We start from the raw sequence: 13,784 nt of genomic DNA on the forward strand, positions 1-13,784 counted from the left end.
AATGTAAATCAGCCAATACAAATATAAACTCTTTTCTGTTCCTTTCATCCATTCTGCCACCAGAAGGGCTAGATGATGGATTCCATGTGGAGTTCTGCTCCGTCCTTTCTCATTGTCACTGAGGTTCTCTTCCTAGGTGCCCCGTAGTGGGTACAAGCACAGACTATGAAGTAAACAGCTTTATCTCAGCACCCACTTGCCTCCTTTCTCTATTCCTTCTCTCCCCTTGAGAACAACTCCTGAGGGTGATCAAGTGTCCTCAATTTGTATCCAAATCCAGACTTTCCTTCTTCAGAAGGGCCCCAGGCTTTAGACCTATGCTTCATTCCTTTCATTTCCAAAGCTTCTTCCAACTATTGAACTGCAGAACCCCACACTATGGTTATCTCATGGCAGAATGGACCGTAACGTGTCATTGCCAAGTTTCAAAAGCAGAAAGTCTTGACTCTCTCATGATGACAGTTCATTGACATTGATAGGCTATTAAGGCACTGTTTCCCACGACACATAAACTCTATCTAAATGTAACACCTCTCCTTGGCCAGAGAATTCACTGTAAACTCTAAAAACAAGGTATATATAGTCTTAAAAAAGTCTCAGTATTAAAGCATTTGAAAAGAAAATGCCCCTATCTTTAAGTAGCTGCTCCATTTGATTATACATATTTTCCTTTCACTTGTTCAGCAATCAAATGGAAACGAGGTGGTGTCATTTAGTAGAGGCAGGAAAAATTAGGGACCCGAGGCTCTCCATTCTACACTGAGCCCTGTCACCTACTACTTGAAGGGCAACCCTGGACAAATCACTAATCTTTCTAGACTTCAGTTTCCCATTTCATAAAATGGGCGCAAGATTCCTTTCTGTCTCATGATGGTGGTGGTAACATTACAAAGAAAGTACGTGTGTGTGAGACTGTGAAAGGTGAGATGGGTACAGTGTTCTCCTTGTTAGACTCACATCCATTTTCTTTCTTCAGTACAAGTACAAGGAAGGCTACCGCAAGCAGCTGGGCCACCACATCGGGGCCCGGAACATTAAGGACGACCCCAAGATGATGTGGTCCATCCACGTGGCCAAGATCCAGAGTGACAGGGAGTACAAGAAGGACTTTGAGAAGTGGAAGACCAAGTTCAGCAGCCCGGTGGACATGCTGGGGGTGGTGCTGGCCAAGAAGTGCCAGATCCTCGTAAGCGACATAGACTACAAGCATCCCCTTCATGAATGGACCTGCCTGCCCGATCAGAATGATGTCATTCAGGCTCGGAAGGCCTATGACCTGCAGAGTGATGTGAGTGGGTCTCATAATCTTCTTCATCCTCATTTCTAAAAAGGCTTTGTAGGGCCAACCGTGTAGCCTAGTAGTTAATGGAACTGAATTCCATGGCAATCGTGGTTGGAATCCTGGCCCCAGACGGTATGCGTGCATGGCCCAAATCCCAACGGGATGGAAAAAATGGAGGAGAAGGTATTGCAGCATCACCACACCCCGAGTGAGATGCTCTCTACCTCTCCCTTTCTCTCTCTCTGACAAGCACTCACACACTCTGGCAATTTAAAGAAAAATGGGTTCTAACGTATGTTGCCATGGTGACTTTTGGCAGTCTAGTGAGACTGATGGGCACCTTAGTACGTCATAAAATACATAAAATGAAACAAATATCAATATTGGTTTCAAAAGAAGCTAATTATCAAAATACGGTTATGAAAATATTGAACCAAATCTGTGATGTGGTAATATATACTCTTTTACACTAACACATTAAGTAGAAAGGTCTAGTCATGGGTGTGGTAACTATTTTAGTCTCAAGTGATGGACGTATTTTGAGAGATCTGCACCGCTCGTGATAACATACGTGTCCCTTCTACATACCCCTCCAGTGGCTATGTAGAGTGTTGTCCCCACACGAGACACTGGCAGTCAGGTCAGAACAAACACTGCTTCTGGCAGTAATTTCCTTCAAGCGGTTTTGTGTCATTAAAATTGCATATTAGTAAAAAGATGCTATGAGTCTTTAAAACCCCAAATATTGGCTACCTTTGGAAACAAAGCATTCACTAACCATTCTAAGCCAAAATAAGGTGATCCTGTGAGTCTTTCCAGAAACTTATGCAACAAAGATTTTCAGAATTACACATCAGTCGTAGATATTAATCAAGGCCAGGCAGCAGGCAGTGTTTGTAATATCTATAAATACTTGACATCTTTTAATTTCAGGCTATTTACAAAGCTGATCTTGAGTGGCTGAGGGGCATTGGATGGGTCCCCATTGGCTCTGTAGAGGTGGAGAAGGTGAAGAGAGCAGGAGAAATCCTGAGTGACAGGAAGTACCGCCAGCCTGCAGACCAGCTCAAATTCACATGCATTACAGATACTCCAGAAATAGTCCTGGCAAAGAATAATGCCCTGACAATGAGCAAGGTAAGTCCCAGCTGTTTCCTATCGCTCAAGTCATACTTTGTAGGGATTTCGCTCTTCAAATAGCAAATGCTCTCAGGGCTCCCAGAAAAAGGAGATGCAGTGGGCCTGCTTCCCATGCCAGCCTTCTACAGAGTCTCTGCTAGAATTCCAGCAGCTCTATATGTGCTTCTCAACACTGGTCCTTAGCTCTGTGTGTATATAAGGGAGTGTGCTGTGCCCTGGGGTAATTGATCTGGAATAATGCTCAGACCCTCTGAGCCATGGATGGAACATCACAAATACCTTACTTTCCCTGCGACTCCTGGACAGAACCAACTCAGGTCACTGGCATCTCTTCATCTATGTGTGAGAAATAGGAGCCATTCAGCGTTTTGCTTGGAAGGCTGGGAGCCGCCGTGTTTCTCAGCAGCACCACCACACATTCACATCAGTTTGGTTTGCTCTTTCACCTTAAGGGGTGGAAGACCAGTTCTGAAAGCAAGTTGCTATTACTGCAACTTTTGTTTTATTACACAAAATAGATATTCATTTCTGTTCTTTGGAGTTCTATCTATCTGTTTATTCTTTACCCAATAGGGAGGCACTTAATAGACATATTTTAGATTAAATGAAACTGAATTCTTCCACAACTTCCTGGACATCTTTTAATCATTTGGGTAGTAGGATTGAGTGCTCATTGCAGAATGTAGTTGGCTCTTAGGTAATAAATCACAGAGTTCAGGGTATAAAATTCTGTAAGTTCTGTTTTATACCTCACCCATCAACAGCAACCACAATGATTAAAACAATAAGAAACACTGTGAAAATCATTGAGCCCCTGCTATGACTCGGGCACTTTGCATATGCTATGGTGAATCTTCAAAAGTTACTTCTAAAAAATCGTAGTTATTCCCTTCCTAGAAAAGAGAAATGTGAAGAGTTGCGTGACCCTTTCAAGGTCACATGGCTTAGAAATGGTGGAGTTGGACTTTTTTTTTTTTCTTTTAGTTCTATGACCTCCATTTTTGGAGAGCCTGTGAGCACACTCATGATTCACTGGATGAAAGAATTAGTATTTGAGATCATTCTATTGCTTCCTATTAATTATAAAACCACTGGAGAAGGTTAAATATTGCCATGCTTTACTCTCCTTCTTACGCTTTTGCTTTCTTCACTTCCAAGTAGATTTAAAATAAACTATTTGATAGTTAAGTGGGGGTTAAGCTTGATATTAACACTCATGTCATTGGCTTTAACAAAAGGTTTTATACCTTTCCCTGTAGCATTTATACACAGAAGCCTGGGATGCTGACAAAACCTCCATCCATGTGATGCCAGATACCCCAGAAATTCTGCTAGCCAAGAGCAATTCTGCCAATATCAGCCAAGTAAGAGCTGTCCTGATTGTCACATAAGCCTTTCTAGGAGTAGTTGAAATATTTTTCTACCTTAATTTGCTTTCCAGAATTGGCTTGTTGACTTTCTAAAACACTTTTATCTGTTACCTATTATCCTCCTCCTAGAAACTTTACACCAAGGGATGGGATGAATCAAAGATGAAGGACTATGACCTGAGGGAAGACGCTATTCCCATCAAAAGTGCCAAGGCCTCTAGGGACATCGCCAGCGATGTGCGTATCTTGCATCTAATGCCCCTTGGTCTCCAGGTGCAGACAAGCCATGGTGTGGCTGATGGACCAGACTTTGTAGTTGCTCCCATACGTACTCCCCCAGTCCTGCTTCCTACCTTCCAAAACCTTCCCCTTGGCTGTAACAGAGAGAAAAAAATGTGCTTTGGAATTGTGGTTAGTTTTTGCTGGGAAAGATTCTGCTGATGAAGATCTATGATTACACTACCGTTCTTTTTATGAAAGCTTCAAACAGTAAATTGTTCAAAGATGCCAGAATGTCTTTCATGTGAAATCCTTATCCATGTCTTGTTGTCTGTAGTGATCAGCACAAGCCCAGTCTAAGCCGGATGTCTTGTTTTCTAGTACAAATACAAGGAAGCCTATGAGAAACAGAAAGGCCACCACATTGGAGCCCAGAGCGTTGAGGATGACCCCAGGATCATGTGTGCCATCCATGCAGGGAAGATCCAGAGCGAGCGGGAGTACAAGAAGGACTTCCAGAAGTGGAAGACCAAGTTCAGCAGCCCAGTGGACATGCTGGGGTTGGTGCTGGCCAAGAAGTGCCAGACTCTCGTCAGTGATGTTGATTATCGCAATTACTTGCATCATTGGACGTGCTTACCTGATCAGAACGATGTCATTCAAGCACGGAAGGCCTATGACCTGCAGAGTGATGTACGTAACGTGAACTTCAGGGCGGGGGAGTGGGAAGACAGGCATGTGCTAACTGCCCAGTCAGTGCCTCTGTGGACACACCCATAGGCTGCACACTGCACAAACCCAGAGGAGGTGCTATTCACATTATTCAATACAAACCCTGTATTGAGGAGTTTTGTCTTGAGAAATAAGAAGTGATAATAAATAGCCCTATAGAGATTGTATCCTTTATGCCCTGGCTCAGATTCCAAATTATTTTTTTTTATCCCATTTGTTATTTCAGTTGATGAAAATATATTTCAGACATACATGAATCACCTGACTCTTTTAAAAGTAATCACTGCTATTATACTAGATCCAAAACACTAAACAAAATTTCCTTGGGTCAGTTACTACAGGATTAAAATGGGATGAGATTCCACAAAAATTCCCAATTATATATGTATTTTTCAATTATATAATTTAAAAATACCAAATAAGTATACCATAGAATTAAGAATTATTACTATTTTTAAGAATTATTTTATTTAACTTTATTTATTTTTAATTTGACTAAAGAGGGACAGAGTGAGAGAGAGAGAGGGAAAGTGAGAAAGCAAGCTGCCCAGTCTGGGACTCGAACCAGTCAGCCATGTGGGAGTCTGGCACCCTTAATCACCATGCTACCTGCCAGCCCCAAGAATTATTACTACTTATTATTAATCATGCTTAGTTTTAATAATTATACTTTGACAAATCACTTCTGTTATCCTTATGTAAGCCCCTGAACCATGTAAGATATCGGGTCTTATATTTTTGGAAATGCCATCTCCTGTGCTTATCATCCTCTTGACTTCATGTACTTTATTTTCAACAAGGGAATGGTGTGTCCAGCATTTGAAACAACGTTGTTGTCTAACTTGATTGCAGAATGTGTATAAAGCAGACTTGGAGTGGCTGCGTGGCATTGGCTGGATGCCAGAAGGCTCCGTAGAAATGACCAGGGTGAAGGGTGCTCAAGATCTCCTTAACGAAAGGCTCTATAGAACCCGACCGGAAGCTTTGAAGTTCACTTGCATTGTTGACACTCCAGAAGTTGTCCTGGCCAAGGCCAATTCTCTGCAAATGAGTGATGTAAGAGCCATCCTACTACTGAACTTTCCCTTTTCCTGGATTCTCTTTTCAGATAATGCCCTCCACATTGAGCAAGTAGTCTTTTCCTCTTTGAAGGTTTGGGGGGATAGGAGCAACTCTAAGACTCTTTCGACTAGTTTAGGAAAGGCACACGCAAATGTGGACTCAGGCAAATGCCACTGTGCCTTTTTCCTACCGCATGTGCACACTTCAAAGTGGTAAAATGAGAAATGCCACTCTGTGACAACTTAGGGAAACAAATATCCGGCTCCTCTTAATACTAAGATGTGGTAGTGCAACACTACATAATAAATAATGTAACATTATGTAAGCCCGGGTTCTCTAGAGGAACCAAAGTCACAGGGTGTGTGTGTGTATGTGTTGTACATATGTGTGTGTATATATATAAAGATACATATATAGAGAGAGAGTTTGTATTTAAGAATTGGCTTGTGAGGTTGTGCACAGTGGCTAGTGCAAATTCTGCAGGGTAAGCCAGCAGGTTGGAGACCCACTGAAGAACTGTACTTGAACTCCAAAGGCGTCTGTGGCAGAATCCCTTTTTTGCTTAGAAGGCCTCCAACTATCAATAACTGAACTATGCCTGCCCCTATTAAGGCCACTCTGCATTACTCGGTTTACTAATAAATGTTAATCCCGTCTGAAAAATACCTTTATGAAAACATCTAGAATAACGTTTCACCAGCTGTCTGGATAGCATAGCCGAGCCAAGTTAGCAAATAAAATGAACCATGATAAACATGTATAAAAACATTGTTACAGATGAAGTAGTTGCTAAGACTTGATCTTTCAGATACATGCTCTCTGTGTGTTCTCTACAGAAACTGTATCAAGAGGCCTGGAACAAGGATAAAACCAACATCAGCATTCCTTCAGATACTCCAGTCATGCTTCAGGCCCAAATCAACGCCTTGCAAGTCAGCAATGTAAGAGGCATAAATACGGGATGTAAAAGAATTTATGGGGCAATGACTGTCGGCTTATTGAGGGCATTATAATGGGAAAATTATCTACCTTACGATGTTCACAGTTTTGGGTGTTAGGCATGTTCTCTTGAGCTACCACTCCCAGTCCAATAGGACTGGAAATCCCTTCCTAAACAATAGTTCAGATACGTGACTGGGCACCTAGGCTGTGGGCTATTGGAGTACAGGAATCCCATCGGAGCCTACCCTTGGCTCTCAGCAGTCTCTGTTGGCTTTTTATTGACCCAGGACTTTCTCATTTGTTATTTTAAGGCCACAAGAAAAGCCAAAAGACAATTTTCAACTACATCCAAAAAGCAGGATAAGCAAAAAGGCTTTCTCTACTTAAAAATATTAATATGGGAGAAAATTATTAAGATGAACGTAGATGAGATATAAGTGTAAATAACATCTTTAGTGTTTCTGAGTAAAAACAGAATAACATGAAGAGTCTATACAAAATTTTGGGGAAAATTTCAGGAACCAGTACAATGTCACTTTATCCTCCAGACATTTCCGACACTCTCCACAAATGTAACTAATATAGTTTCTAAAGAGACTTAAGACTGAAATCGCATTTTGTATATGAGAGTTATATGTATGTACTTCTTTATATAAGATTTCATACTGGAATATGGGATATCTCTGTGACATCTCTTGAGCAGCGACCTCTGAGAAGTCAAAGAGTAAAATAGGAGGGGGAAATCTTATCAGATCTTAGACCTCGATGAGACTCTCTGGCTTCACCCTCGAGTCTCAGTTTTTATGTCTTGCACAGTGGGACATTTTCAGGCTTAGATAACATTGTAATGAATGCAAATATTTCAACACTAATAGAGTCAGAGGTTTATCTTTAAATTTTTCATCAGAAATATCCTGCATACTACAAAGTAAATAACCAACAACCAAAGGACTCAGAAACCAATTCTTTTTGCTTATACTGCCTTTCTTACACTACACCTTATGGCTTATATTATGACTGCTTTGGGTATATTTGCTTATTTTCAATTCTTGTAAGTTAACTTCTATTTTCCCTCAATAGAAACTCTACCAAAAAGACTGGGATGAGGCCAAGCAAAAAGGCTATGACATAAGAGCAGATGCCATTGAAATCAAGCATGCCAAAGCCTCCAGAGAAATTGCCAGTGAGGTAGGCTTCCTTCTGTTTTCTTGCAGTTTTTCTCCTCCGTGGAACAAATAGGAAGATCATTTTTTGAAGAAGTTTTTAGAAGTTAAGCACACAATTGTGTTTCATCTTGTGCTAGAAGCTTTCTATACTTAAAAATACTAAAATGGGAGTAAATTATTAAGATTAACATAGATATAAGTGTAAATAACTTCTATAGTGTTTCTGAGTAAAAACAGAATATTATGAAAAGTCTATGAGAAATTCTTGGGGAAAATTCAGAAACCAGTACAATGTCATATTATCCCCCAAACATTTCTGACACTCTCCACAAATATAAATAATATACCATAGTTTCTAAGGAGACTTAAGACTGAAATCACATTTTGTATGTAAGATTTTTTTTTACTGGAAGTTTATATAAAATACTTCTAGTAACCTTTTAAAGTTCATTTAACACTAATATTAAAACTTACTAACAGTTGGGCCAGCTGGTGGCTGAACCTCACTTAGTTGACTGTGCAGTCCAAGTCTCTGACTGGTGGCTTGAAAAAAACATGTCAGACACATGCATGTGTGCCCAAAATCCCAAAAGGAGGGAGAAATGGAGGGAGAGAGATTGTGTCCTGACCATCCCGCATTGGGGTGGTTTCTCACTTTCCCTCTTTCTCTGATTCTCTCTGGTGAACTCACATGCCCTCTGGCAAAATTGTATAAAATAGAATAAACAAAACAAAATGTAAAACTTACTGACTGTCAAAATAATGATTGTAACAAGCTCAGCTCCAAATACTGAAGCCACTTTGTTCTCTCTCTTCGGCTTACTCTCTCTTTTTTACCTCATGTACCTTGCTGTTTCCTCCTCTCTATTCCTCATGCTTGCCCCTGTTAACCACAGTTGGTCCACAATATCTGGCTTGTTCCAGTCTTTTCACTCCCCCCTTTGTCCCAACTTTCCTGTGGTGTCCAAACAGGAGAAACAAGCCCTCTTACCCTAGGCCTGAGGCACTCCGAAGGAAACACCTGTTCACAGACGTTTTGTTGCCATCTTCTGATTTAAGCCAGTAACCTTGCTTCCTTCCCTGACACATACGTCTTCCTTTCTGTCTCCAAAATCACAGCTGTGACTATTCCTCACCTGAAGTACCTTCACTACTCTGGGGAGACCATTTCACCTGAAACTATGAGGCAATCTTGCTGATGGCTGTCAACCTCGCTGTGCCTTATTTTTCCCATATGAACTCTATTACAATAACAGGATATAGCTCATAGAGATACTCTGAGGAGTAACTGTGATTTTAATTGCCACCATTCAACATTTTTTATTGAAAATTTCAGAAGTTTCAGGACCAGCAGTTGGTGTAATGGCTATGTCACTGGACTCCCGTGTAGTCAACTGCAGTTCGAGTCCCAGACCCAGTGGCTTAAACTCACGCTGGGCATGTGTGCATGTGTGCTCAAGATCCCAAGAGGAGAATGGAAGAGAAGGGATTGCGACGTGGCCAGCCCCCCTGGGGGATGATTTCTCGCTTTCTTTCTCTCTGTCTCTATCTTTCTGGCGAGCGCACATGCCCCATAGCAAAAACCTCTTTAAAAAAACAAACAAACAAACAAATAAAAACAAACAAACAAAAAAAACCCCAAAAATTCAGAGGTTTCATATGAAACAACCTAACACATTTAAAGCTCATAACCGTGTCCACCATACTATGATTTCACCATGCATGATTTACTCATATGCTTTGTGAAACCACCTACAATAGTCCTATCTAATTTCTTTAAAGAGGCTTGAAATGTATATGACTGTCAATGTTGAGCCAATTTACACTGAAACTAAGGAAATATTCTGTAATCATTTAAAGAAAAATCCTCTTAATACAGTATTTTCACGTGTCTGTTTCTCTGATTTGTCTCAACTTCAGTACAAATACAAAGAAGGTTACCGTAAGCAACTGGGCCACCATGTGGGTTTCCGCACCCTACAAGATGACCCCAAGCTGGTATGGTCTATACATGCTGCCAAGATCCAGAGTGACAGAGAATACAAGAAAGCTTATGAGAAGTCTAAGGGAATTCACAATACACCGTTGGACATGATGTCAATTGTCCAGGCCAAGAAATGCCAGGTCTTGGTTAGCGACGTTGACTATCGCAATTACCTGCACCAGTGGACGTGTCTGCCAGATCAGAACGACGTGATCCAGGCTAAGAAAGCCTATGAACTGCAGAGCGATGTGCGTATACCATCACCAGTCTCCAGGGAGATGTGTGTGTGTGTGTTTAACCAGACTGCTGTTCCCCAGAGGGATAAATGGAAATCTTGATGGAACCCAATATCTTCTGTACAATTCACGGTGGTAGTTTTTTCCAAAACATTTTCTATGTTATGGCTCAAACCCTTATTTGCCACACTCAAAATGAGCCTCTTATTCTTTGTAACTAGGTAGAAAGTTTAGTGCCAGCTCTTCTGATCCATTACCGTTGTATGATCAGATAGATAAATCACAAGGAAAGATTAGGTTTCAGGTTCATCTGACACAGAGGGAACGAGAGAGAGAGGCAGAGAGAGTGAGACAGAGAGAAAAGGAGAGGTAAATAGATACAGATTTAGGTATGTGCTGTTTTTCTCATTTTATATATATGTCTAAGGATCTTTTTCTTAGACGTTCCTACAGATGCTATTCCCAGTGGTACATGAAAGGCAGACTGCAAGTGGTACGCATGGAAGCTCAACCGATTAGAGACACAACTGTGTGCCATGGCTGCCTTCATTTACCAACGGCTGCTTGTGAGCCTGCTCCAGCTCTTGAATAATACTGTGAACATCTCCCAGAGAGGTGTGCCAGAGACATGCCCCAATATTCACACTTAACCTTGGTCCTTCAGTTTTATGGGACCGGCCACCCAGCTGTTTAGGTAGAGGTGCTAGGTGGTTTGCAAGCATCCCATTCTTGTGGGCAAATTTAACTCTTTCCTCTTTTGTATTTTTTCTCCTTCATGTAGAACGTGTACAAATCAGACCTGGAGTGGATGAAGGGTATCGGATGGTTGCCAGAGGGCTCTGTGGAAGTGATGAGAGTGAAGAATGCCCAGAATCTCTTGAATGAAAGATTGTATCGTATAAGGCCTGAGGCTCTCAAATTTACCAGCATTGTTGACACCCCAGAGGTGGTCCTGGCAAAGACCAATGCTCTCCAGATCAGTGAGGTAAGCTGGGTTGTTGATGTTTTCAGCAAATCGAAGAAATCTCAACCTGAAAAAATCGGAATGTAAACTTTAAACTGCTAACATCAGCAGTAAGATCTTGAACACACATGTATCCAGATAGGTCTTTATATAGTCAATCAGTTAGCGATCTCTCTACTTCAGTTGCCTTAGTAACCCTTTGTTCAATACAGGTGTGGTGGGCATCTCCACGTTCTACAGACTCCGATGCATTTTGATCACATTTTGAGATCCATACCATAACACAGGCCGGTCACTCGACAACATAATCACATAATTTCCACCCTTTTATGGTTATTCAATCATGAAATAGGTTGAGAAATCAAGGGGGCAACTCTAGTCAGATCTTGTGACAGTTATTTGGGCCAAGAAAACAAGGTCCTTATTAACAATGGAGAGTAGCCTAGTTAGTTGCAATATGGATTTACCTACCAACACTGAGATGTGAATAAGTGGAAAAGGATCCTTGTTCTACTGTATTTCTGACTCATTTTCAGTTTCTGTTCTATCACACGTGAATGTATTCTTGTTGAAGTCGCTAGTGCCACCTTTTAAATAAAAGCTCAAATGAAGGTCAGTTGTGATCTGTGCTTATATCAGTAAGCATCCAAAGATGCTATTAACACTTACAATGTTTGCTTATAAATTTATTCATGTGGTAATTGACTTATTTACTCATCAGCCATCCCATTGCTTTTCCTTTTTACCAGCCACTGTATCGAGATGCCTGGGACAAAGAGAAGGCCAATGTGAATGTGCCAGCTGACACCCCACTGATGCTGCAGTCCAAGCTCAATGCTATCCAGATCAGCAACGTAAGCCACTACACCAAGTTCACTTCGTAGAATGCTGCCTGCCTCGCCAAACCTCTTTCTTACCAATAGATGTAGTCCAAGGAGAGTTTGGCAAAAGGCATTTCCTTTCATTCTCTTTATTTCTGGCCAATAAGCTAATGATAAGTATTTGAGTGGATCTGTTTATGTGTTTACAACATAGAGAAGATAGATATATCTTTGTGGAAAGGAAAAAATACAATAGTTTCTCCAGAAATATAATGTAAAATATACAGATGCATGGATAGTAATATTTAGTTCTCTTTTTAAATAGGTTATCATTTTTTCTTCCTTTTAAAATCTAAATGATTTTTTCCTGGTTTTTACTGTCTCCTTAATTTCCTTTCCTCAAAAAAAATTATGGGGAGAGAGCCTTACTACATGTCATTAAAAATCGACTGGAACTAAAGTTCAAGATGATTCCAGCTTATTTTATATATCTTGAGTGATTAATGTTCAGTGTAACTGTTAATATCTATTTTAAAGCACGTCAGTAATGCTGACTCACTAGCTCCCTCTTCAGATTGACTGTGGCATTGCTATCTCCATTTGCAGAAACAGTACCAGCAAGCCTGGGAAGATGTCAAGATGACTGGCTATGACTTGCGAGCAGATGCCATTGGGATCCAGCATGCCAAGGCTTCCAGGGATATTGCCAGTGATGTAAGAGCTCCTTGCCCAGTCTTAACAAACACTAATTAGTAGACACCCAGGGAATCTAACTTAATTCCTCGGGAATTATATTTAAACAGAATTAATAGTATGTTGTTTTATTTTTTTTCTTTCATTTATTTATTTTTACATTTTTCCACAAACATTTACTTTACATATCAAAAAATTTTAGCTCATACACCATAGTTCTAGACAGTTTACAAACAACTTTCAAAATTTCGAAATACTGAATAATATGTTGTTTTAAAACCCTAGGTTCAAGAATAGCTCTTACAGTCCAGTGGTAGCACACACTGGTTGATGCTGCTGCATGGCAGACTGAGACAACATAGAGGCCCATGTTCAATTCCCAGCCCAACCTAAATGTGCGGTGGCACATGCCTGTTAGTCTTAGCTTCTGGGAGGCTGAGGCAAGAGGATTGGGACAAAGCAAGACCCTGTCTTAAAAAAAAAGGGAAAAAGAAGAGCAACTCTTACAATGATTTGGGAATCTTCTTACATCTGTTTGATTCTGTAATTTTTATGTTTAAGTACAAATTTGATTTTCTTTTTAATATCTTTCAATATCAGTTTATTAATAAGCACTTATAGAGATTTAGTCAGTGTGAAGAATTCTGTTGCTCAAAGTATGGCATGCGTGCTCTTGGTAGTTCATTTGTTGTTTTGTAGTACATAGACAAATATTTTTTTAGAAAACAGTCTGTGGCTATTAATATATGGTTTTCAATACTGATTTTTCCCCATTTAGATAGGGTTATGAACTTTAAAATAACACTTTTAATTTGAAAATTTTAAAATAAGCTTACAATTTTGAAATCTGCCAAACAATGAGCTAATTTGACAAAGCTACGTCAAATACGAGTGGGGAACACTGGAGAAGCCCGTTTAGCGATATAATCCTGAAGCACAGTTCTTGTCTTAGAGGCGTTCACAGGTTTTTATGTACAGAGGTAGAGAAGACACACCAACAGATCAAGAAGTATAGTCTTTTAGTACGAACTGAAAGAAAAATACGACGTAAAAAGACAGTCTGAGGGAGGTGGAGCTACCTCGAGTAGACTCCCTGCAGAACGTGCACGTGGAAATCTGCTCTTTCTTCTGCTCATACCCACCAGTACCTGTATAAAACTGCATATGAGAAAC

General features: G+C 40.4%; 1 protein-coding gene across 2 annotated transcripts in view; it reads left to right on the top strand.

Moving 5' to 3' along the window:
- NEB (nebulin) overlaps window positions 1–13,784 on the top strand; it is a 234,272-nt gene that overhangs the window by 122,434 nt on the left and 98,054 nt on the right. Inside the window, exons 75-83 of one of the 2 annotated variants that reach the window (XM_027775357.1) lie at window positions 977–1,288; window positions 2,216–2,419; window positions 3,682–3,786; window positions 3,922–4,029; window positions 4,393–4,704; window positions 5,596–5,799; window positions 6,642–6,746; window positions 7,828–7,935; window positions 9,834–10,145. In XM_027775357.1, the coding sequence (XP_027631158.1) occupies window positions 977–1,288; window positions 2,216–2,419; window positions 3,682–3,786; window positions 3,922–4,029; window positions 4,393–4,704; window positions 5,596–5,799; window positions 6,642–6,746; window positions 7,828–7,935; window positions 9,834–10,145 (1,770 nt within the window). The remainder of the gene's footprint in view (window positions 1–976; window positions 1,289–2,215; window positions 2,420–3,681; window positions 3,787–3,921; window positions 4,030–4,392; window positions 4,705–5,595; window positions 5,800–6,641; window positions 6,747–7,827; window positions 7,936–9,833; window positions 10,146–13,784) is intronic. The other variant, XM_006157632.1, reaches the window with a different exon arrangement.

The sequence above is a fragment of the Tupaia chinensis genome, unplaced genomic scaffold (assembly GCF_000334495.1).
Source record: "Tupaia chinensis unplaced genomic scaffold, TupChi_1.0 Scaffold000549_1, whole genome shotgun sequence".
In the NCBI taxonomy this organism is placed as follows: domain Eukaryota; kingdom Metazoa; phylum Chordata; class Mammalia; order Scandentia; family Tupaiidae; genus Tupaia; species Tupaia belangeri.